This window comes from Conger conger, chromosome 12, assembly GCF_963514075.1.
Source record: "Conger conger chromosome 12, fConCon1.1, whole genome shotgun sequence".
Classification (NCBI taxonomy): Eukaryota; Metazoa; Chordata; class Actinopteri; order Anguilliformes; family Congridae; genus Conger; species Conger conger.
This window is the reverse complement of record NC_083771.1, coordinates 33,696,476-33,717,850: the sequence shown is the minus strand read 5'-3', so window position 1 is coordinate 33,717,850 and position 21,375 is coordinate 33,696,476. Positions and strand designations below refer to the sequence as shown.

General features: G+C 43.3%; 1 protein-coding gene across 5 annotated transcripts in view; it reads left to right on the top strand.

The window, feature by feature from the left end:
* Window positions 1-20,079, top strand: part of nrg1 (neuregulin 1) — a 145,076-nt gene extending 124,997 nt beyond the window's left edge. The window contains exons 5-11 of one of the 5 annotated variants that reach the window (XM_061262466.1): window positions 5,966-6,024; window positions 10,020-10,043; window positions 11,683-11,785; window positions 12,095-12,221; window positions 12,754-12,884; window positions 13,907-14,113; window positions 16,343-20,079. In XM_061262466.1, coding sequence (XP_061118450.1) covers window positions 5,966-6,024; window positions 10,020-10,043; window positions 11,683-11,785; window positions 12,095-12,221; window positions 12,754-12,884; window positions 13,907-14,113; window positions 16,343-17,018 — 1,327 coding nt within the window. In that variant the 3' untranslated portion in view covers window positions 17,019-20,079. Of the gene's footprint in view, window positions 1-5,298; window positions 5,370-5,965; window positions 6,025-10,019; window positions 10,044-11,682; window positions 11,786-12,094; window positions 12,222-12,753; window positions 12,885-13,906; window positions 14,114-16,342 lie in introns of those variants that run through there. The other 4 variants (XM_061262470.1, XM_061262469.1, XM_061262468.1 and 1 more) reach the window with 4 other exon arrangements.
* The last annotated feature ends 1,296 nt before the right edge of the window (window positions 20,080-21,375 follow it).

The window sequence follows — 21,375 nt, the reverse complement described above, 5'->3', positions numbered from 1 at the left end:
GTTACAGGCCTTGCTCAAGGGCCCAACGGCTGTGGGGATCTTATTGTGGCTACATCGGGGATTGAACCACCTTGCGGGTCCCAGTCATGGACCTTAACCACTATGCTACAGGCCACCCATACCTGTGCACGAGCACACACACCACACACCACTCCATACACCAAACACACACACATGCATTTTACCGCAAACAAGGTCATTTTAACATTTTATTTTCTCTTTTATCTGTTTTTCTAATGGTTGCTTTTTCAGTATTACCATTGGTCGCTAGTCCTGAACATTTATTCAGTTATACAGAGAAGCCTGCTGAACAATTATTTTCAAATCCATGACCAGCTGTCCTGAACTTTGATCGGACTTAAATGAGGGGTTTCCTGACTGGGTGTCACACCCCACAAAGAAGGAGAAAAACTGCACACAGAAAATATATCCCCAATATATTTCCCCATACTGCATATATCCACAATTTAAATCTCAGTCAGACCGGCTGACAGCATCTGAATTTGAAACCATAACATGTTAATATTTAAAACCTGAACAAATCTGAAAGAATTATACCCAACTGAGATCAAATCAGTTGAGTTGAAGGGAGTCTAGGATCAATCATGCTACATGCTAGTTCCAGTAAGGACAGCGGTCAAGATGGAGGTATACAGTACATGCAGGTGAGCCAGCTAAGTAACTGATTGGCTGGTTAGTGTGAATGCTTGTGTTATGGGCTTCACTTTCACTCATAATCAGAATATGATCCATTGCACAACTTTTACTCTTTGTTATGCAGTGCTGAAACATTGACATATAATTTCAATAATATATATCATAATTTAAATGTCCAGTGAAAACAATGACACAAAGCTAATTATCATAGTTTGTAAGTATAAGCATTCTTTATTAATCCCAAGTATTGATACTCTATTGATTTAAAACCTTTAGAGCTGTCATAATGGGATGGTTTGTGTTCTGCATGCAAAGTATTTTATGTGAACAAGACTTTCCAATGTAATCCTACTCTGGTACAAAGTTTGCGTTTGCTTTTGCTTTTGTCTGGAAGTCAGAAATGGCATTGATGATCGGGTTTCGAGGTGATCAAGTGTCAGCCTAATTGTCTCGTTTTTTTCCGGTTGGGGCATAGACTGTTACACAACCAGGAGTGCTGTGGCCAAAGCCATATCATGGCATGGGTCGCAAGGGCCACACTGTGACTATGTGCAGAGAATGCCGGGGGATAGGCTCTGATGAATGTTTGCGTGTGCTGATAATGCCTCTGCATTGAGAGAGGGGGGGGTGGGTGGAGAGGGAGACGGAGACGGAGATGGAACAGGTGGAAATCCCCTCTCCACGGTCCTGTGGGGGACATGCATTATTAATGGCCGCATTCTCCACCCTCTGTGACTGCACCACCATGCTGCTGCAGCTCATAATAAATGCTCGCCCCATCACACAGGCAACCCTTACATCCATCCCCTCCTGCAAACCCCAGCAAGGCACGCACAAACAGCGCATAATCCGTCCTCCCATTCGCCACTTCCTGTGTAATACACTGCGCATACTTCAAAGTCTTAAGTAATGCCCTTATTATTTCCAGCTAAATTAACCCCTCGATTTTTTTCAGCCTGGGATCGTAGTGTTGAGCAGCAGAGCTGATGAATCATTTTGATAGGAAGGAGAGGGAGAGGAATAGAGAGAGGGCGAGCGTGGGTTAACTGTCACCGGGGAGGATGAAGCACAACCCGGGGAATGTAAATCTAATGAGCTGATGACGTGCTGGACTCCACAGGGTTAACATCCTGCTCCACTGCTGAAAGACAGCTTCCTCTGCCTCCGCTCACTGGAGACCACGGGCTTGAAGAAGCAGGGAACCTCTTTCCGGAATTGAGCATGTACTTAAACAAATTAGTGTCTCCTTCCAACTCACAGAGTTCTGCCGCTGTAAGCAGCAAACAAGCCAGTTTTATGCGGCACACAGTCGTGCCATAATTAAAGTTTGAAAAGCACAAAGCTCGCAAGCATCAGTGCCTTTCCTTGTTTGCTTTTTTTTCCTTTTTGTTACTCTTGGCTTTGATTGAAAGTAAACAAAACACATTTATAGGGTAAACTAATAATACAATAAGGCAAAATGTGCCCTTAAACGCCCAGCTGTGGAATCTGCACTTGTGCAAGGGTGGGCTAATGTATCACCCCTCTGATACATTAGCCACAATCCCGTAGTTAGCATCCATGCTACAGTCTACAGACCACTGCAAGAGAGCTAGCTTAGTTTAGAGAGTCACACATCGCGTACAGTTGGTCATTTTGCAGGAACTAATGCAGCAGTAACCCAAGGAACCCTGGACACAGACCCAATCCTAGACACAGACCCATCCTACTCCTGGCTGGATGAAGCCAGTTGTCTCACCACTGCAGACAAAGCCCCAGAACAAACCTGCAGTACCTAAGCTAAACCCTCCTGCCAGAATTCTTAGTGAGCGCCATAACTCAGGGGGAAAAAATTCCGCTTTTGAATGAACGACTCGTTCAAGGAAAATGGAAGTTAAGTGAACTTAAGTGATATTTAAATAAAGTGATAAATGAGGGTTTTCACAACCAGAGCAACAATTCTCTCCGTTCTGAGAGAAAAGAAACCCACAGCATTAATCTTCAGTCACCACCAATGCATCAGGCAAAGACGCTGCAGTGGGCAGAATTGTCATGCATATTTCATATTATCCACACTAGATCAAAAAAAAATTCTAAAATTACGTCCATTGTCTTTTAATTCATTTACATAGAGTTGAATATGTGAAAAGCGACGCCTTTGAGAGCTTTCGGTTTTTTACTCCCGTGACAAAAAAACAGAACTCTACAACGTCTTATTTGACAATCATGGAAAATGAGAATGTAGATATTCACGTGCCCCCTATCTGTGTTCCTGGCCTCTGCCCCCCGTCTCCAGAGAAGCGAAGCGGGGATTAAAGGGGCTCTTCGTACGCGGTGAGGTGGAGGCTGGTCTGAAGCCTACACTCGGGAGGGCTGTAGCGCGCCCCCTCTCCTGGGCTTTTCGGCAATGCGCCACTGGGCTGCAGGGCCAAGCAGCGCTCTCTGATCCCGTAAGCACTTGACACAGGAATTGACATCGCCAAGGATAATTCTAATACACTTTGGCCTCCGTCCATCCGATGCATAAGAGGGATGGACTCTTGCTGTCTGCAGAGGAATCAAGTTTCTCCTCTAATTCTTCAGTGACTAAGCAGAAAAAAGCTGCTGTCTCCGAGGGTGTTGTTGCCATTTCATAACCGGCGCAGGCCCTGGGGTAGAGCTGCTGTATGTGCTGTAAACGCAGTAAAACAAAACCTCCCATTATAGATTGGGAGGAATGTACTGTATTTTTATCTTTGGATATAAGTCATCTGGGAGAGGATTTCAGAGGTCAGGCCCTGCTGAGATCTCCATTTTTAGACCCAATCTGGCTAGACAGATGGAGAAAACTAACCAGTTTTTACCACACACATACAGATCTTAACATACTTTCTCATAGATATTGGAATAATATTGTATCCAATTAACTAACATTTTCTGGTTGGGGGAGTGGGCTGTGAGATAAATTGCCAGTTCATGGCAAAGGCCTATGCTCGCTATGCCTTTTTTAAATAATTGGAGCACAGTACTGTAGTGTTTAGTGCCTAGAAGGCCTGGTCAGACTTTAACTTTAGCCTATGGTCTATACTACAGCATCAGCTGTAAAACACACATTCCATTAAACAAGTCTCCCTGAGCTGTCTGGTCAAAAAACCAGCGTCTCTACCTTCTCTTTTCCAAAATCCCAAAAAATAGCTCTGAGCCTATCCTCAGGTGATGGCCGCTCTGGGACTGGGGATTACTGCGGTCTAACATCAGACCTGGAGTAAGAGCATGATTGACAGGGCTCCTACACTGCCCAGTCCAGCTTCACTGGATTTTCTCTGTCTCTTGCTGTCTTACACTCTTCTCCTCTTTTTCCATCTCTTAAACCTTCTCTCTCCCCATCCCTCATTCTGCCTCGGCCTCTCTTCTTCTCTACCCTCCTCTCTTTTCTCTCTCCCCCACTCATCCCTCTCTTCTCAGATCCGTTTTTTTACTGTTTTTCTCTCTCTGGTTCAGTCTTCCCTGTTTGCCTGCTGGTGAGCACACCCCCACCCCACCCCACCCACAGGCACACACACACACACACACACTCACACACTCACACTTGAGGATGGCTTTAGCCCTCCTCTGTCATCAGGCTCCATATGGCCTGTTGAAGCTTAGGATTGGAATAGGGCGGTGTGTGGGGGCCTTAGTCCTTGTATGTGTTCTTTATTACAGAAAGGTCTTGTGCAATCTTGAAGCCACTTCAGGTGCTGAGATCCGTGTTAAAGTCCCCATAGCAGTGGCCGGCCGAGCGGCTATTGTAATGCGGATGGTCAATAGTCTGTCTCCTGTGGAGCTGGGAGCAGTGAACCTGCCAAATGGGTTTATATTGGGAAAGCAAGCCCATGAGCCCTCATGCCCGTCTCCTCATTGTGCACCACACAGCAGGCCTCCCTCTGTGGCACTGCAGGTCTCAGGTAGGCCTTTGAGAGAAGAGTGATTTGCTGGCCAGACACCACGAGGGAGACGTTGTTAAAAGGGCGGGTGTGCTTCAGTGGAGAAGAAAAAGGGTTGGGTCTGCACTGCGGCAAACATTTACAGGATTAGGCGAGCAACGGCAGCAACAAAAGTAAAAAAAAAAAAAGATGAATGACAGAAAAGCTCAATAGGGATCTTTGATGTGTTTGCGCGACCGTCGATATTCCTGCTTTGTGGCTGACGGAGCCCGGGGAGGATTCGAGAGACCCCGCTGGATTTTATCGTCGCCGCACCAAAACGTCAATCTACCTTTGTGCACAGCGAAAGGGCAAGGCTGCAATTAGCCAGTCAAACAGACCGGCTGACAAGGCGGTGCATTGCGGGCCACTGTGGCGATAATGAGGGCCACGGAAAACCTCCACAAAACTGATTATGTTGGGTGGTGGAGGGGAGGGGGGGGCGCTTCCGTCAAAGAGTATGTCAACAAAACTTCATCTGTTTTCAGCAGATGGAGACTGTGCCTCTGATTTAGCCTGGGTCTTACTGTGTGCTGAGTTTTCCATGCCTGGTTCTTTTTCCTTCTATAAGTGATCAAAGTTAAGCCCTTGTGTCCTGTGGTGTAGCAAATGCGTAGCACCAGCCGGGACCACGGTGCCTCAGTTTGCCCTTTTGAGTGTCTTGTCTCACTGTGTTTGTTGTCAGTCTTCTGCATCTCATTCCATTTTTGCCCCTCAGGTGCAAAGAGGATTACTTTGGGGAGCGATGCCAAGACCTTGTGCCCAGCCGTAAAGTCATAAACATGAAACGTATGTGCATTTGCTGAAACCAAGCCCGCACGTGTCATCTCTGGTGTTTAATCCCTCTTCCGGAAAGTTCCAATCACTGTCCCCAGACAGACAGGCCTGGCCCTCCCGCACTCTGCTCTGGTCTGGTGTGTGTGGAGGGTGTTGAGAAGGGGCTGTCTGTTAGAATTAATCGGCGCACACGCTCTTAATTTTGATTGGATGACCCTACTTCACACACCCTAGCGTGCTGCTGCTGTAGTTGGAAAAAAAAAAAAAGGGTCAAGAGAGATTGATGATCGTTCAAAGGTCGGCGCATGGTATGCAGCACGAACCTAACCCATTTAATCTCCCTAAATCACTTCTGTTTTGCCACTCTAAAAAAACGAGCTTGGATTAAAAATGCTGATGCTGATATTCAGAGGCATTCAATTAAGGCATTGATTGGGACTTCTTTCAAGTAAGTATGTTTTAACGATGATGGGGAGCGTGATGTTTGCGAGAGCAGTTCCTCAGCAGTGTGACAACACCAGCGGTGCACGTGTGTCCCTCACAGCTCTGGTATAAACTCACTTCTTCTCTCTTCTCTCTTCTCTCCTGCCTTTTTTGTTTCCTCTCAGGTGCCCAAATGAATTTACTGGTGATCGCTGCCAAAACTACGTAATGGCCAGCTTTTACAGTACGTCTGTTTCCTCTTCCTGTCTGTGCTTGAATCGGAGCATGCTCAGTTGGCGCTTCTTCCTGTTGCTTCATTTTCTTCTCAGACTCTAGGCGGATGAGGTTTTTGTTTTTAATTGTTTTGCGTTGTTGTAATTATGTTGTGTTGTATGTCGTTCCTCCATACCTGCTCCTCGCATGTTCAGAGTTTTTTGCCTTGATGCTGAAGTTCAATTAGGTGCGTTAGGTAACACAAACTGTAGCGCATATCGCTAACATCCTTTTAGGCTGCGTGGGGCAGACTTGACTCATTATGAATGCTAATAACATGGCTGCTCCCGGTTTGGCCATTTGGTAATTTGAAAAATGGATGGGTGATAAAGTAGATTAGGTACACGGCGGAGTACAGAGCGAGACACCTGACAGGGCAGGAAAGACTTACGCTTCTGTGGGTGTCTCTTTAGCACCAGCTGCCTCCCCAGCCCCGCTCTCACCTCCCACTCAGAACAATAACTCATCTGAGAGGCCAGAGTCGTTACAAATTACTGGAGGTGCTGTGAAGACCTGAGCAGGCCTATTCCACGCTGCCTGCTCTACCGTCACAGACCGTGGCCCAGGCCCAGATGAATGGCAGCTCCATGACGTGCTTACAGTAACCGTGCTGCCCTGGCTGTCTCAGCTCTCTATCGGCCGATCGGCACGCGAGCAGAGACGCCATTTTCATTAAGGAAATGAAAGCGAAGCAGTGCTCGTAGCGGCATAAGCGTCAAACACAGGAAACTGCTTTGCCTACTGTGTCCTGGTGGCGTCCATATTGGAAGGGGCTGGTTAGAGAGGCCCTGGCGGATGGCCCCGCCCTGTTTCGGTCGCACACGTGCGCCTCAGGGATGGAGCCCGGCCAGCGGTGCGGCGGGAGCCGGCGGGGCGCGGGGAAGGACAGCGGCAGTGTCCTTGGTAATCAGGGAGCCGTACATCACCGCGGGGGCAGGGCTGCTAGGACATTAATACCTTAATGCCTCGGGTTCCTGCTGCCAGAGACACAACAGGTCCCCCGCTGCAGGGACGCAGGCTGGGTCATAGAGGACGGCTGTAAAGACAGCCGCAGCGGTGCGTCAGCAGCACCAGGGCTGTGCTGAGAGAGCCCATCTGTGCCCCCGCGTCCCGCGCATGGGTCAAGGAGAAACAGACATCAAAGGCCCGCGATTAAGGTGATCACACCCATTACCCCTAATCGCCCCGGTCCCCTGCCACTGCCCAAGTCGCACTCGCTGTGGGTTTTAGTGTGGGGAGGGCTCATATTGAACTCCTCCTGCGATGTTGCGGCTGTCCGCCGTGATGGATTACACGTCCCCCTCATTGACGCATTGCGTGGGAAATTGACTGGCATCGGCGCGGCCAGCGGCTGAGATGGATTTCCTCAGGACGTGGTGCCTGGCCTTCCCTCACAGCGAGCGAGGGGTTTGTTCGATGGCCGTTTGCTGAGGATTATGAGGTCTGTCAAAAAGACAAACAAGTCAATGATATTCAGGCATGGGAGCCTGAGCTGAACTAGGAAAAAACTAATGTAATCTCTGTGGAAATATGCTGTATACAGATCCAGAATGTTCCATGTTACTCACTAAACTTTGGGCAACCATGTAATTTCCTCAGAGCTATTCAGCCTAATCTCTTCGGTAGCTGCTTGTCTGTGTGCAGGAGAGAAAGTGGCCATTAAAGCCCTCCAAATTGTTTCTGTAATAGAAACAAAGGCATTTATTATTTAAGCCAAGTCCATTTTCAGCAGATTTGGCAGATAAAGCACAGCTTCCCATGGTGCAGGTACTTGATGGATAGTGGTCTGTAGAGCGGACCTGACAGGAAAAGGCACCGCTCTCCGTAAGCTTTCAGCCGTCTTTTGCGTTTCTTTCATTTTTGTGCGTTTTGCTTGTTTTCAACTCCTCGCTGATGTTTTGGTTCGAAAGGCAGCAGTTAGAATGATATGACTCGCTTTAAGGTTATCTGCTGGTGTGATTCGACATTTTTAAAGGTTACTTCTGAGGAAATGAAATGTTCCATGGTATCTCGGTGCTCTTCCAAATTCTCAAAAAAGGTTATGTTTAGGGCTTGAATGACCTCTTTTACCTATTTTTTCAGCCTAGTCTCATGGACTCTGAGCACATATGTACCTTTTTGCAGAACCTCAATTACTTTCTTACAGACACAGTTTTAGATAAAATGCAGTTTTAAAATGAAATGTCCACGTATATCCCATGAGGCTAGGTAGTATGATTTGTTTATTGCAACACTAGCACTTCGTTTGACTTTTCTTAATTGATCTTTTTTTGTAATCACATATGACAATCCAACCAAACCTAGTGTTGCAATAAGTTACAGTAAAAAGAGAGTCGTTCATGTTGTGTAGTTTGTTTTATAAGTAGGCTGAACTTATTCCCGGTAGTGTGATGTTGGTGATTTGTGGCAGGTATTATTGAGACACACTGCAGCCGCCAACAACCTCCCAGTTATAATGTGGGAGAGATAATTGAGCGCCTAGTCATAAGAGAGTAAATCAAAGCCTCATCCTGTCACGGAAGGCAATGAGGTTTCTGGCTTCTTATCTGAAAATTGATGTTAAAGTTTAGGAGGAGAAGATTGTTTTAGAAGCAATCTAAGCAGCCAGATTACCTTAAATTTCCTTTGGCATAATGATAAGGAAAGTCAAGGGCAGGCATGAAATTAAAGTTGTAAGATATGTAGATCTGTTAGCATTTTGCCAACTGGCTGTAGTTCACCATATCACTATAAATATAGTAAAGTACAGCATGTGAATGCTGCTGTAAACTCAAGTAAAGTGGTCCATATAAGTACCCAGACCACACGTATTGTATAGCTGCTATGACACCACCTCACCCCCTCCCATTAGTTTTACAATTGATTCAAAAATCCAGTTGGGTGGTAGATATGAAAAACTGTCAATTCTGCATGGTGCAAAGCCTGGGCAAGGTCTAGGTCACCCTCATGTATAGCTACATCAGAGCTCCGGGACCCATTGTCATGTTCTGCCCTGTCAAAAGGTCTGTGACCTTCATCGGGGAAAGGGGGGCGGGAGGCTATTGTGGAATGACAGTATTATTTACAAGCAGGAGGCCGAAGCTAAAACAGAAGGCTGTGACAAACACCTACTGAATATTGAAAGCCCGTTTTATTTCGAGTGCCGCTTAAATGTGGACATCTAAGCAGGGAAATGGCACCAAGGCAATGGCATGCTAAACGTAGTTGTGTTTGTTCGTTTCCAAATGTGTGTAACGGGCATGGCTGTGTGGTACACATAACCAGAAATGAGATGAACGATATACAGGAAGTCTGTGTCGAGAATGAGTAGCGCATGACCCTCACAGCATGCTTACCTGAGTAACTGCGAAATAACCAGATATGACATTCTGCTTCTAACTGTTGAAGATAAGTACTAAAAGCTGATATAAACGATAGCTGTGTTTGCAGTCATTCTTCATCTCAAATTTTGATGTTATGAGATGCCGGGATGTTTGCATGGGCATGCGATGGATTTTGACTCGACAATGAATGTGACTTCATCTTTAATGAATCCAGTCTCTGCCGTAATATTACATGATTGCTGCACTGAATATTTAAAGTCTTGCAGTAGATGTCTGATCGGCTGTGTAAATGCATACGGTATAGAACAGTTGGCAGTCTAAATTTTATCTGCCCCTGTGCAAGACAAACAGTGTACCAAGTCTTTTTATTCGCATGTAGTGTTTTCAAATGAAGGATTATATTACAGTACGTAGCATACGGTACGGGCCCTGAGAGTTGTGTGCCTTGTTAGTAGTCAAGTGCAGCATTGCTATAGTACTTATAAAAGGCAGTTGAATTCTGTTTGAACATGTTAGCACAAATCATCTGTGGAAACACTGATTCAGTGATTTATGTACATGTATTGATTATATCATGAACCTTGGGTAATACTTCACAAACTGTTCTTTTTTCTTTCTTTTCGTCAACTTTCTGCATTGGCAGAGCATCTTGGGATTGAATTTATGGGTATGGATCGCTCACTCCTCCTAGTCTTCAGATGTAGAACTCTTAGAAGCTTCAGCCTGTCCTCCTCTTCCAGCCAGTTTCCTTGCTAATGAAGGGATCATACAGCCATAACACTCATCTTACAAATGTGCGATGACTACCAAACTCGTCTGTCTCTCTCACTCTCTCTCTCACTCTGCCTCATGCCAATTCTTTTACGAGGAGCCCCCTCCCCGAGGAACCCAGCTGCTGCTTATTTTGACTGGTTCTCACAACACACTGCTAGTGACAGGTTAAACGCTAACGGGGCGAGCGGTGCAGTCACTGCTGGAGTGGCCTGTAAACCTCGGCATGCGTCAACGAGGACCCTTAAATGAGTCTTCGTCCCACCCCCAATTTTCTTCTTCTTTCTTATATTTTTTTTGGGAAAACACTCCAGAAAAATAAAATACATGAAACGGTGAGGTCTCTTAGCACATGCATTGGCTGCATTCGACCATCCCGTTCCCCAGTTCAGACGCTGCCGCCCGTAATGGATAGGGCTGCGTTAAAACCAGAGAGGCTGTAGTGGTTATGCTGTATGGAACCATCCCTTCAATCTTTGCTTTCGCCCCTGTGCCCATGCATTCCTCCTCTTCCTCATCCTCTTCCTTCTCGCTCTGTTTCATCAAGTCTGCAGCATGCTGTGCCAGTTGTGCAGGTGACCCCCCCCATCCATTATACATGAACTCTTTGCTTTCTTTTCCCTCCTTCCCCCTTTTTTGTACTTTCTTCCCATAGTGTGTCCTTGTTTTGTCGTTGGCGGTCCGTGTTCCTTCGTTTCTTCTCCATTTCCTCCATTTCTGTACACATTCACGGCAGTTGTTCTGTGTGTGTTTCTTTAAGATGACATCAGCTTCCTCTTAACGATTAATTAACGATGTTTTAATTTTAGAAATGTGTTGACAGCAGAGCTTGCTCACAGGAAATGTACAGGCCCATAATAAGGCAGGAGACCTCTTCAATTAACGCTTAAAAAAAAAGAAAAATAGAAAAGAACTGCCATGGGCTCCATAAGACTCATTATGGCGAATACATCTATGTGCAGTTAATTGGACATTAATTTCCAATTCCTGACCTGGTTGATGCCTGAGACCATTTCCAATTTCTTTGATCCAATGACCTTTAAACTGCAATGACGTTAGGACGACAGTTTTTCCCCTAATTACTTCCAATGAAAATTCCTGTGAACAAGTTTGCTATATAGTTTAGAAAATGTGAACTCACTACATGAACATTGTATAGTTTGATTGAAGTACAGATCTATATCGTTATAATATGTAGAGGTTGAGATTGTACTTGAAAACACATAGCAGCACATATGGACATTATAATTTAAATCTAGTTGTAATTTTTACTATTAAGTAAATATCCAGTGTTCTCTGCCTGGGTATGCATCATTTCTATAAATATTGATTTACACACGAACTGAAAATTTTCATAGCAAATTTCCACTAAAAAGATTAATTTATTCCACTAACATGAAGTTTGATCCTTTTTCAACAAAATTGCCTCATTAAATTCTTGTTGCTGTGCCCATTATCCCCATTGACACTAATTCATAGTAGAAATGAGATATCTGTGTTTTTGAAGTGTAAGAATAATTTGTCTTCTTTTCCAGAAGCTGAGGAGCTGTATCAGAAACGTGTGCTTACCATAACGGGAATCTGCATTGCACTCCTGGTTGTTGGCATCATGTGTGTTGTCGCCTACTGCAAAACAAAGTAATTCATCTTTGACTGTCAATGGGATTTATGTTGCGTTTTTTTCCTTGTTTAATGTTTGGACAGATAACTTTAAGCTTGCATTCATCAAGCTCTGGAGGTGAAGAGCATGCCCAAGCTCTTCTACAGCATCTCAGCTTCTTCCAGAGGGATGGCTGTTTGTGCTCTTGTCATACACATGTAAACCAATCGGCGCATCATTGCTGGAGTTATTCAGTTTTTCATGTTGTACTACATGCTTGATGTCTGTATGTTTGTGTCACATACTGGCAGTTCAGTGTGGTAACGGTGGCTCCTTGCCCCATTCAGAAAACAGAGGAAAAAACTTCACGATCGACTGAGGCAGAGCCTGAGGAGTGAGCGCAATGCCATGGCGGCCATGGCCAACGGCCCGCAGACGCCCCAGCCCCCCTCTGAGAACGTCCAGCTCGTCAACGTGAGTCCCGTTCCCAAGCTATGTGGCCGATCCACCCCTTCGTCTCACAGATGTGCTTTGTTGCTTTTGCCAGCGCAAGTTTGATTGCGTTTCTCTGCCTTGCCTTAGAGTTTTGCCATAGTTTACAAATATAAAAGTAACTACTTTGGGATTTGAGGTATGAGTTTGCTCATACTTCCTGTCAGCTGTAGAAATCGACCGGTCCCCACTGTAGGATTCAGAGAAGTTGTTCAAAATGTTCGCTTTGCATATCAGGGTTAGTGAATTGCAGTCAAGTCCTCCTTCGCAGCTTGAAATTTGTAATGAAGAAACATACAAAATAAAATGTGCAAAGTCCACAAGGTTGGAAAACAGTTCCCATTATCTTTGCTGAGAATGCTCAGCAAAGAAACCCATGAAAAATGCGTCAGATATTGTTGAGCCGTTCTCTTGGGTTCGGACTCGGCGAGCTGTGACCCATGTCACACCATTCTCATGCAACTGTATTTATCAATGTCTTCCTGACGGTTTATTTTTGTTCTGCTTATTGCAGCAATATGTGTCGAAAAATGCTGTCCCTGCCGAACATGTAATCGAGAAGGAAACTGAAACGTCATTCTCTGCAAGCCAATACACTTCGTCAGCCCATCAATCTACAACAGTCACCCACACTTCCAGCCAGAGGTAAAGTCCACTGTGCCGGGTCAATCTGTATTTTTTTTTATTATCGCTGCATCTTTATGGGTCACTGTGCTGCCCACTCCATTGGAAACGCTGAGCGCTCCCATTTCAGATGAGCAGTTTCTGTAATGGAGTGCATTCTCTCAGCGCCTTTGGAATGTGGTAGCTGTCAGAAGGTGTTGCTGTATGCTTTTTTTGTCGTTATTTTAAAGGTCATATATTTCATACTAATTTTCGTCAGTCCCTGCGAGTCCTGTTCATTTGCATACCGGGTGAGGAAAGCAGTCTCCCTTACTGAGCCAAGAGGACAGGAGGCTGTTTTCCCTTATGGCTCGCTTTCCCTTATTGTTTTACAATGGCGATATCATGTCTTTAATATGAAAATAATTGTTCCGGTGTGTGTCTCCACTCTAATATTTGCCACTAGGCTTACAAAAGAAACGGTGCTAACCTCAGCTGCAAATGTCTCATAAGGCAAACAGTTCATTCCTTACTTGTGCAGCTGCTAGGAGCACATGCCATGAATGGTTAGGTGCTGAATGGATCCTTTTTTTTTTTAAACAAAATTACTCACACTGTGTGAGGACAAGAACAATTGATTCTTCAGTACTGACTGAACAAGTGACTTAATTTTAGTATTCGCTGAATCACTTGGGTTCCTTCTTTATTCTGCTTTACTAATATGGAACCCCAAATGTAAAGCAAACAAATGCAAAACATTAGTTTTCCAACGAATAGTCAGTTCAGCTGAGAGTAAGTAGGTAAGTAACCGTGGGCAACGGTAGCAGTACTCTATTAAGCTTCAGGTCTCCTGAGGTTCAAATCCCCAGGTGCTTATCTCTCTGTCTACTTGTTCATCAACTGCCTCTCAAAGAGCGGCACAGTAATGAGTCCATATGAAGGCTGAATCATAGAGGCAAAGGTGTGCAGTCTGTGACTGCCCTGGTCAGATTTGCAGCGCTTGCGTTGTGACCCCTCTGTGACCCTTCTGTTTGAGTAAATGCGTGCGGCTCCTCTTTTCCCAGCCGGGGAAATGGGCGGAGCGAGAGCCTGCTCTCCAACAGCCGCTCGGTGCTGGTGATGTCATCGTCCGTGGAGAACAGCAAGCACACAACGCCCTCCAGTCGCCGGGGGCGTCTCAACGCCACAGGGGGTGTGCCCAATGCCAACGCCTTCCTGAAGGACCCCAGAGACACGCCAGACTCTTACAAGGATTCCCCCTATAGCGAGAGGTACGGTTTATCCCTTGCAGGCTTCCATAATTAAACCCCTCCCCTCTCTGCTCTGTTGACATCATAGCACACAATCTGTCGGATTCTATTTTAATAGAAGTGGTGCAGAAGCCATTAGGGATATTCTTTTTTTTTTATTTCTCCCTAATTTATTGTTCCATTGAAAACATTGTTCTTTGTTCTTGTAGGTATATAAAAGATTATAAATGGTAATCAAATGGTTTTTTCTTTCTTTTTTCCTTTCAGTTTAATTGGATATGAAATCAGTGCCCTCTTCATTGCTAATTAAAAAATAAATTACATTAAATTGAGTGGCTATATTATGCATGTTTATCAAACATCTGTGTCTCAATTTGCATTAAAGCATATCTTGCATTAAATCACATCTGCTTGACCATGACGGTCTCAAATTTTATGGCAAGTTGTACATCTCTATATTAAAGAGCCTGGATTTTGCATATAATTTCAGTCCCTGGTTCGTGACTCCCAATAAATGTTGAAAATTGCACTTGAAAGACATTTTTCTTCATTTTGCATACATAAACTAATATCTAACTAACACAAAAGAATGAGATTTCTGAAGGAGAAAGCAAGTTTTTGCTGGAAATAGAGATTGATTAAAGGACAATAATACAGAATTTAATGGATTTTTTTTGCTTTAATTTGACTTGGACCTAATGCAAAGAAAGATGCAGAGTTTCATTGAGTAGGTTTTCACTGTCATCCCCCATACATTAGTTAACATATGGAGGGGAATTTAATTTCCTCATTTTATTTCAGGAAATGAGGTGCCGTGTGTAATAGGCTTGGGGAGGTTAAGCCCCCCAATTTCAAATAAATTAATTACATTACAATAGGCCGAGTGTTCATTGACAAAATGGCTTTTGGGTCGAGCAATAGTCAACAAGCACAACAAACAGTTGTCACACTCTTTTGATAATTGTGTTCATAACATTTAGTGTTATGTTGTTGTTCACTGACCTTGTAATGGATGAATAAACTGGGCTTTTCGAGCGTTTCTTACCATCAGAACTTATTTGGAGGGTTTTTCATGGTCAGATTCTGGCAGAATCTCTGAAACCTTCCAAATGAGATCTGAGGTAAGGAAATGCACTGATAACCAAGTTTATCGCATAAAAAATATGGGTAAGGGATTCACGGATGTCATGGCGATTCAAAGTTTAGCAACCATGTTTTTCTGAGCACTTTTTTCAGCTCCTCTGCCATGCCTGCAGCATCAGGTAGTACATATCTGCTGTGATTTCATCACAGTGCATGAAATATTTTTAATCCTTTTTTTTTCTGACGTGCCTCTCACTTATGTCATTTCCCTTTAAAAAGTCATTAATATTCACTTATTTCAAATCATTTCTGTAAAACAAACTCTCAGAAAGACGTGGCAGCCGATGATTCCAGTGTTGTTCTGAGTTCAAGCTGAATTTGAATTTTGCTCTCATTATTTTTTATTGCACACTATTCTATTCGTCATTTAGCTAAAGTGCAAACCACGTGTGAATCTTAGCCTGATTTATTTTGGGGTGTTTCGCAGTTCAGTTGAAATAGACGGTCTGTCACCTCTGAAAGTTTTAGTTTGACTGCGCATTTCTCCATTTGTCTAGCTCAGCACTGTTTATCCCTCCTCTCTTTGTGGATGTGGTTGCTGGAATATGGCGTGTGTCTCAGTGTGATGGGACCGAGTGAGAGAAGGTGGAGGCAGCCATAATAATGATAATAATACCTGTTTGTATAGCCCTTGGAGTACGCAGAGCTGCATCCGCTTGTTTAACCGTGCTGGGCCAGGCTGTGCAGGTGTGGGCGAGCTGTTTAATGTCAGCTGCTGACAGCCCAGCAGGTAGCACACCTGTCACAGGGACTGCAGATCGCAGCCCCCGCCCTCCCCCGCAGGCTGAGAGGATGAGGAACAGATCCTCCCATCTGTACACATCACTCACATCCTGCGCCCTCAGTGCAGTGGAAATTAAGATTCACAGACTATATTGTGCATGTGATATTTATATACTGTATACAGTTTTTCATTCGAAGCATTGAGAGCCAAATATGAAGATTACATTTTATTTTTAATGTGCCTTATGTTGTTATTAGAACAAGTAATTAGGAAGATAATTCATATGTATTGACTGTTTGAAAGTACAAATGTATATTTTTTGTAATAAAATAAGGTTAGGTTGTTTGTGGTTTGGGGTTTATGCGGTTTGTTTTCTCCTGAAGGTATGTGTCGGCCATGACGACCCCGAGCCGGCTGTCTCCCGTGGACCTGCAGTCCCCGGTGTCGCCCCAGTCCCCTCCCACCGAGACGTCCCCGCCCCTCTCCAGCCTGGCCACGTCCGTGCCGTCGGTGGCCGTCAGCCCGCTGGGCGAGGAGGAGCGCCCCCTGCTGTTCGCCACTCCGCCCCGCCCACGCGACAAGCAGCGCCCAGACCACGCCCACTCCCACAGCGGCCAATATCAGCGCAACTCCGCCCACTACAACCACGGCCAGGACACCCGCAGCGCCCCGCCCAGCCCGCTCCGCATCGTGGAGGACGACGAGTACGAGACCACGCAGGAGTACGAGGCCCCCGCCCCCCAGCCCCCCCGAAAAGTGCCCGACGGACGCAGGGCCAAAAGAACAAAGGCGAACGGGCCGGGGGCGCCGGCCGAGTCCAACAGCGACAGCAGCTCGGAGAGTGGCAGCTCGGAGAGCGAAACAGAAGATGAGCGCGTGGGCGAGGACACGCCCTTCCTCAGCATACAGAACCCGCTGGCTGCCAGCCTGGAGTCGGCAGCCAGCTTCAGGTCCGCCGACAGCAGCAGGACTAACCCAGGACTCCGGCTCTCCCCGCAGGACGATTTACAGGCCAGGTTATCCAGTGTCATAGCAAATCAAGATCCCATCGCTGTATAGAGCGGGAGATAGCAATGCGTTACTTGTCAGACATAAAGTTAAAAAAAAAGAAAAAAAAAAAGAATAAATAAAATTTAAAAAATTGTACAGTCACCACTAAACCTTTATTTTATATAAATTAAGTATTTGAGGGAAATAATTTTAAAAAATAAAACTTTTATTTTAGCGAAGTAGTGAATAAAGTCTTTTATAAATTAAATGTGTGCAAATGTGTTCGTGTCATGGAAGTGCCATACACTAGTATGTAGCATAGGTCACAGTATTTCAATGGAAAAGATTATCAATGGTGCCTTTATTTTCAGTTTTGTGAGCAGAAGAGAAATGCATTACGATGCTGGGCCATATATTCAAGAGCTTCATGTCGCCAAATATTTGCTTTCTTGCTTTTTTAAGTTGAGACAAATTCCACCAGCAGTGTGTATTTAATGATGCCATGACTCATTCCTAACTAATATCCATACAAATATTCATGCAAGTACAATGCATAGATTTGTGCTTTGAAAATTATTTTTACAGGTAAAATTGTAGGAAACCGTAGTGATAAATATATTTGGGTAGAGGACGAATAAACGAATACAGCAACACTTACATAATCAAAAAGGTCTGCTCTAAAGATATTGCCTTTTAAATTGCCAGGTATGTATGCTTATAAGCTTTTTTCCCAAGCTTCTAGATATAAAAAAATACTTGCTATTTGGTAATTATATGCAGGCATATTTTTGTATTGGATATTGGGTACGGTTAGATTTGGTATTTTTGGATGTAGGATTGAAGAATAATGTGAGATCACATGGACCTGTACGTGTCCAACAGTTCCACCTGCTGAATGGAATGATGCCTCATGTCTGACTTCTTTGATTACAACTTCGAATGAAATCTCCAGCGTTATGGGGACAAAGTGATTTTCAAAAAAATAATCTGGTCACCGCTATTTCCGTGATATGCCCTGACAGTATTTCTTTCTTTCGGCATAGTGTGTCCGTGCAGGTGTGCCTGTGTGCATGTGTGTATGTGTTTGCGCTTTCCTGGGTCGTCCATGTTCTGAGGTGTATGAAGTAGCAGCATTATCCATGTCAGTTACTGTATATGTGAACTCTTGAATATATGGCTCATTACTTCAGAGTGTTTCCACACATACATCGGTTCTTAAGTAATGCATTGTGGGGGGTATTATAGCACCAGTTATTAGTAGTAAATCTGTAGACATCAAAAGCCTCTTTATTTGCTTGACTGTATTAAAAGTATTTGCCACAAGCTTTACTCCTGCGCTTCTGTGTCCTTACACCCATGTGAAATGTTACATTATCCCAAGTGTTTTTGTTTCTTCTTCCCTCTGTGCACTTTGTTTTATGTGTTTATGTAAAAAAATGATTTGTATTTAACATAAACATTTACCCTTTACGTTCCTATTCATGTAGTATTTTTGTTATATTCTACAGCTATGTCATGGACATATATTAATCCTCCAGTTTAAGGGATGGCAACACCCCCACCCCTTCCCCTAAAACTGATGTTTGTAAAATCCATATTTAAAAAGGAACAACATTCATGACCTAGAGAAACAAAACCGCAAGGTACAGTAAATATGTCATGTCCAGGACCTGTGTATGCTGTGACACAACAGTATTGGATTTAAGAATAATGTTTGTTCCCTTCAGTCTATGACAGTTCTGAGAAGAACTGTATGCTCATGGTCTTGATTCGAAAACCATACGCAAAAACATATGCTACCCAAAGAAATAATTATGTACCTTACAAGACAGTACATAAACTGTACTTTTCTCAAAAAAGGCCCACCGAAGATACTTTTATATTTATCTTATTTATGTATTTATTTATTTATTTATTTTTGGGCCTTATATAATCAATTATAGATTCTATATTTTAACCTGAAGTGTTTTATACATTAAGTTGGTATATGAAAAAACTGAAGATTTATATATATTTTTTGTTTGTTTGTTTATTTACTTTGTGTTTTGATGACCCTTAAAGCCCTTTCTACAGAATGGGATTTAAGCGTTATTTTGGTTGTTTTTTCTTTTTTGCCACTGTCCACATTTTTACTTCTGTTCGTGTACATAATAAAATCAAATTAAAATGCACAAGATGATTTAATTTTTTCTATTTTCTATTTTTTTTCTTTAAACTTTTTGGGGTTACCTACACAATGCTTTTGATTGTAACTGCATAAAATGTGAATCATAGGAAATAATTTGCATACCTGTGGATTTAAACTTCCCAATTTTATCATATATAAATTTGTATAGTCTATAATCTTTTTTCTCCAGTTGAGGAGGCATACCCCATGATGCATTACTTTAAACCCACGATGTGTCCATTAATGTAAATACACCATTAGAACATTGACCATCTTGGATCTGAATAGATATATTAAACACTGTGTCTAGTGTTTATCAGTTCTCATTCACTCCATAACTGACTCTTTCTCCCTTCAATACTGTCATACATGGCACTGATGCAATTACATTGTTATATATTTTTTATTTTTTGGATCTTTAGCTGCAGTTGTTCTGTACCTGTTCTTGCCACTGAAATGTAATTATGCATTCTAATTGGGTACTGGGTTTGGCAACATTGCTAATAGTATATATTACATCACTAACATCAGAGCAAATATAACAGCCTACAGGGAAATGCAGAAATGAGAGGTGTTATTGCGAGCGACACATGCATGACCATGCTGTGCCTAATGCATGCATGCATTGCGCAAAGGGGAAAATGTGCATGATTTGAGATGACAAAATGATGCACAGTGATGACTAACGGCTACAATTGTACAAACAGGGCTTCTGGAACTACTTTTTATTTTCCCCATTTCATTTTAAAAATCTCGCAATGGATTCCCATTAAAATGTGCTAATTCCAGCTTCTGTTGTGTGGAATATCCTGTACTGCGTAGGACATCGCCACATCTAATGCTCAAGGGTCTGTGTGAAATCTGTGAAATATCAACCACCGTATTGCCTGAGATGGCTGGCAGTGCATTGTGCAGAAACTGGCACTATTTCACTATTCAATTAAAATAAAGCAAAGCCTCTTCCTTTTCAGACCCTTAATTCACCAATACAAACACGTCCTGAACAGGCCCTTATCAGGCTCGTCCATGCTCGACTCATTCATATTCACCTTACTGAACTTAGTTCAGCCCATAGCACAGAATGAATGCTATCCTTTTTATAGACTGAGTTACTGAGTATAGTGTCAAGGCAGTGGGGACAATCTAATGAGATGAAAACATTTGAATCTGAGTCTACACCTGCTTTTAGTGATTTACTGTATATAACCAGTAAGGAAAAACATCTTTTCACATAGTGGTTTAGGGACCCGGTTACCATTAAGCTGATATGGAATGACAAGATAAGCTTGTGAGCTATGACTTAATTATTACTAATGTAGACATGGGGAAAGCAATTAGGTAATTTAAAACGTAGGATGTTTTATTCAAATGTCCAATATGCAATACATTTTTAATGACTCTTCCTCCTGGGCTATAAAAATGCCACTTCCCCTTCATCAAATGTGAGTGTAAATTCAGAAACGCATGAATCACATACTTGTTCTGGATGGCTTGTCCTCCCCTCTACATTTAGTTGAATAGGAGGGGGTACTGGTAATAAATTTAGTGAATAAATATCAAATTTAGATATAAATACTTGGACATACAGTCGCTTAGTAAAAAAACAGAAAAGATTGCCAATGTTTACCGGACTGACAAACTTAGAATTGTACATCATATTGCACATTGAAAATCATTTTAGGGAGAAATCACTTTTTTTCTGTTATTGTCACAGACTGCAGTGTGTAGGCCCTATGACTATTCTTCCCTGGTAATCATACAACTACATGACAGTGCCAGATAGGCAGCAAGACTGGTTTTTAAAAAACAATCCAAAATAGACATTGGATTAGGTCCATGCAACTGTCCTGAGTTTGCATGTACCACTGGCCCTGGGCACTTGGCAGGGAAGTGAGGTCCGGTAAAACCCATCAGTGCTTCTCCTCTTCTTTGTCCATGTCATGGATGGGGAATCAGTGAGATGAAGGTAGGTGACTGCTATAGTAAGTTAGTAAGTAATGCAAGGCACCTTTTCTTCATTTTAATAAATGCACTATGTCATTTGGGGAGTGTGATTCTCAGCACAGATTAGACAAAGGAATGATTGGACTATTTTAAGTTTTAGCTGGTTGATTTAGCTTTGGATTTATGACATTTTGAATGTACAAGTGTCAGTAATGTTTCTGGTTAGCTAACCTTAGGTAATTTGTTTGAACAACAAAGTTTGAGAACTCATCTTGTACATTATTCCCTGAAAACAACTTACAAAAAACATTTTGC